This window comes from Gavialis gangeticus, unplaced genomic scaffold, assembly GCF_001723915.1.
Source record: "Gavialis gangeticus isolate Ggan-Ray unplaced genomic scaffold, GavGan_comp1, whole genome shotgun sequence".
NCBI classification, from domain to species: domain Eukaryota; kingdom Metazoa; phylum Chordata; order Crocodylia; family Gavialidae; genus Gavialis; species Gavialis gangeticus.
Genome location: NW_017729025.1, coordinates 43132687 through 43135047, shown reverse-complemented (window position 1 = coordinate 43135047; position 2361 = coordinate 43132687). Strand labels below are relative to the sequence as shown.

General features: G+C 39.1%; 1 protein-coding gene across 1 annotated transcript in view; it reads left to right on the top strand.

The window, feature by feature from the left end:
- GPR65 (G protein-coupled receptor 65) overlaps positions 1–2311 on the top strand; it is a 16040-nt gene extending 13729 nt beyond the window's left edge. The window contains exon 2 of the mRNA XM_019518691.1: positions 383–2311. Coding sequence (XP_019374236.1) covers positions 513–1520 — 1008 coding nt within the window. The 5' untranslated portion in view covers positions 383–512 and the 3' untranslated portion in view covers positions 1521–2311. The remainder of the gene's footprint in view (positions 1–382) is intronic.
- The last annotated feature ends 50 nt before the right edge of the window (positions 2312–2361 follow it).

The following is a 2361-nucleotide window of genomic DNA, read 5'->3' as shown; positions in this document are numbered from 1 at the left end:
AATGTACAAAGTAGCTTTGAAGTGGCCAGGGAAAAATGCAGAAAACCACTTTCCACCGGGGGTGGAGCCTTCAGCCTCAGTTCCCAGTACCAGAGGAAGAAAGGTATGTTGGGCTTGATCTGAGGGTGAGACATGGACAATGCACAAACATATGCTTTGAAGAGAAGAGAGAGAGGCTGTCAGAGAAAATCTTCACTAGCATAAATTAGGGCAGTCTCTGTATAACTATAATTTATGCCAGAATTAGACAGCTCTAAATCACAAACCCATGGCTATTGCCAGAGTGGAAAATCAAGATTCCCCCTTTAGTTTTGTATTGGTTGATATATCAGGCTAACTGAATGATAATCAAAAGACATTTAATTTTTTTTTCTTGTAACAGAAAGAAATTTCAGTGTTCTGGATGGAAGCTTTTTCTTTGGGTTCTGGAGAATTAGCAGAAGGTGACCCATGAGAGTTTCTTTTTCTGTACCCAGACTGGAATTAGCCCAAGGATTGTTCTCAGGAGAACAATGGATAATAATACTACATGCAGTATAAATAACCATGTGGATAAGTATTTGTTTCCTGTTGTTTACAGCATTGTGATTGTGATCGGTATTCCTGTCAATTGTATATCCCTCTATGTATCCTGCATGCAGGTGAGGAAGAAAAATGAGTTAGCAATCTACCTCTTCAGTTTATCCCTGGCTGACCTCTTCTACTGTCTGATTCTACCTCTGTGGATCGACTACACATCAAGGGGAGACAACTGGCAGTTCTCTTCCTTGCTGTGCCAGATTTCTGCCTTCATTATACAAACAAATTTTTACACCAGTGCTGCTTTTCTCACCTGCATCTCTGCTGACAGGTACCTAGCCTTAGTTTACCCACTGAGGTTCCAACATCTGCGCTCAAGAAGATGCGCTTTGATCATCAGCATATTTTTTTGGGCTTTAGAAACCATCTTCAATTCCTCAGTTCTGACCCATAAAGAAACGTTCACTAAAGTTTGCATGTCCAGGAATTATACAATATGTTATGATAAATACCCCATGGAACTTTGGCAAGTCAAATTAAACATATTCAGGATAATTACAGGATACACAATCCCTTTGACAATCATTCTGTTTTGCTACTACAAAATTTACCAAGTTGTAAGACGTAATCAAGCCACGGAGGACAGAGAAAAAAGGAAAATCAAGAAGCTGTTACTGAGCATCACTGTTACTTTCATTGGTTGCTTCACCCCCTACCATACTGTGCTGCTCATTCGCAGCATTGAAGACTCCCCTTATATGTATGCGATTTACAGGATCATACTGGCTTTAACAAGTTTGAACTGTATTACTGACCCAATTCTGTACTGCTTTGTAAGTGAATCTGGGAGGACAGATATCCTGAACTTGTTCAAATGCTGCTTTTCTATGCAGCACACTGAGTTAAGCCAGCCCAGAACGGTTGTTGTGTCTAGTACTATTTTCAAAAGCAGTAGACGAGGGACCAGTGGGGACCTGTGTGTGAAACTAAGCCACCTTTAAAAAGACCTGATATAATGAATTGTCAAAGCAAGGCTTGATAATGAATACAGAAAGGCCAAATTCTTCCCTCATTTACATCCAGCAAACACCACTAAAACTGAATTAAACTATCCTGAGAAAAGTGAAATCAGCAGAGTTGCAGGGGTGTAGCTGAGGACAGTATTTTTTTACAGCTTTTCATATACAAGGAAGAAAGAAGAATGCATACTCTAGTGATTACAGGTGATAAATAGGAGCCAAATTCTCTCATGGGATCTAACAAAGAGACATTAAGTCACTGAAATCAACGGAAACTACACCTACCCCAAGTGGACCGGTAAATCAGGCCTAGTATGATCTTTGATGGAATGTTTTTGGCCAACCTGTGTAGCACACCTCTAGCTCGGGCTGTTTGATGGAGAACCGCCAGGCAAAAGTTCTCTACCTACGGTGGTCTTAGACAGCTATATAGAAACATTTGTCAAAGCATATGTTTGTGCATTTAATTTACACATGTCCCTATCACATTCATCCTGGCAAACACCACTGGTTGTGCCTGTTCATATCATCCATGAATCGGATACTCAGACACTTTTCTAAATTAAAAAAAAAAGATCCTCACTATTCTTGGTTGTAATGACCACATCTAAGTGGCCCTGTCTTTTGGCCTATTTTTTCTGCATTATATATTAGCATCTGTCCAACAAATTCTTATGTTCATTTATTTTTTCACATATGTATGTTGTTTGTATCATAGTTTAAGCACATATACACATAAAACACACACACACACACAAAACATTTAAACTACAAAACAAACAACATAGTGTAGCGAAAATAGATACTTTTCTCTATGTTTCTT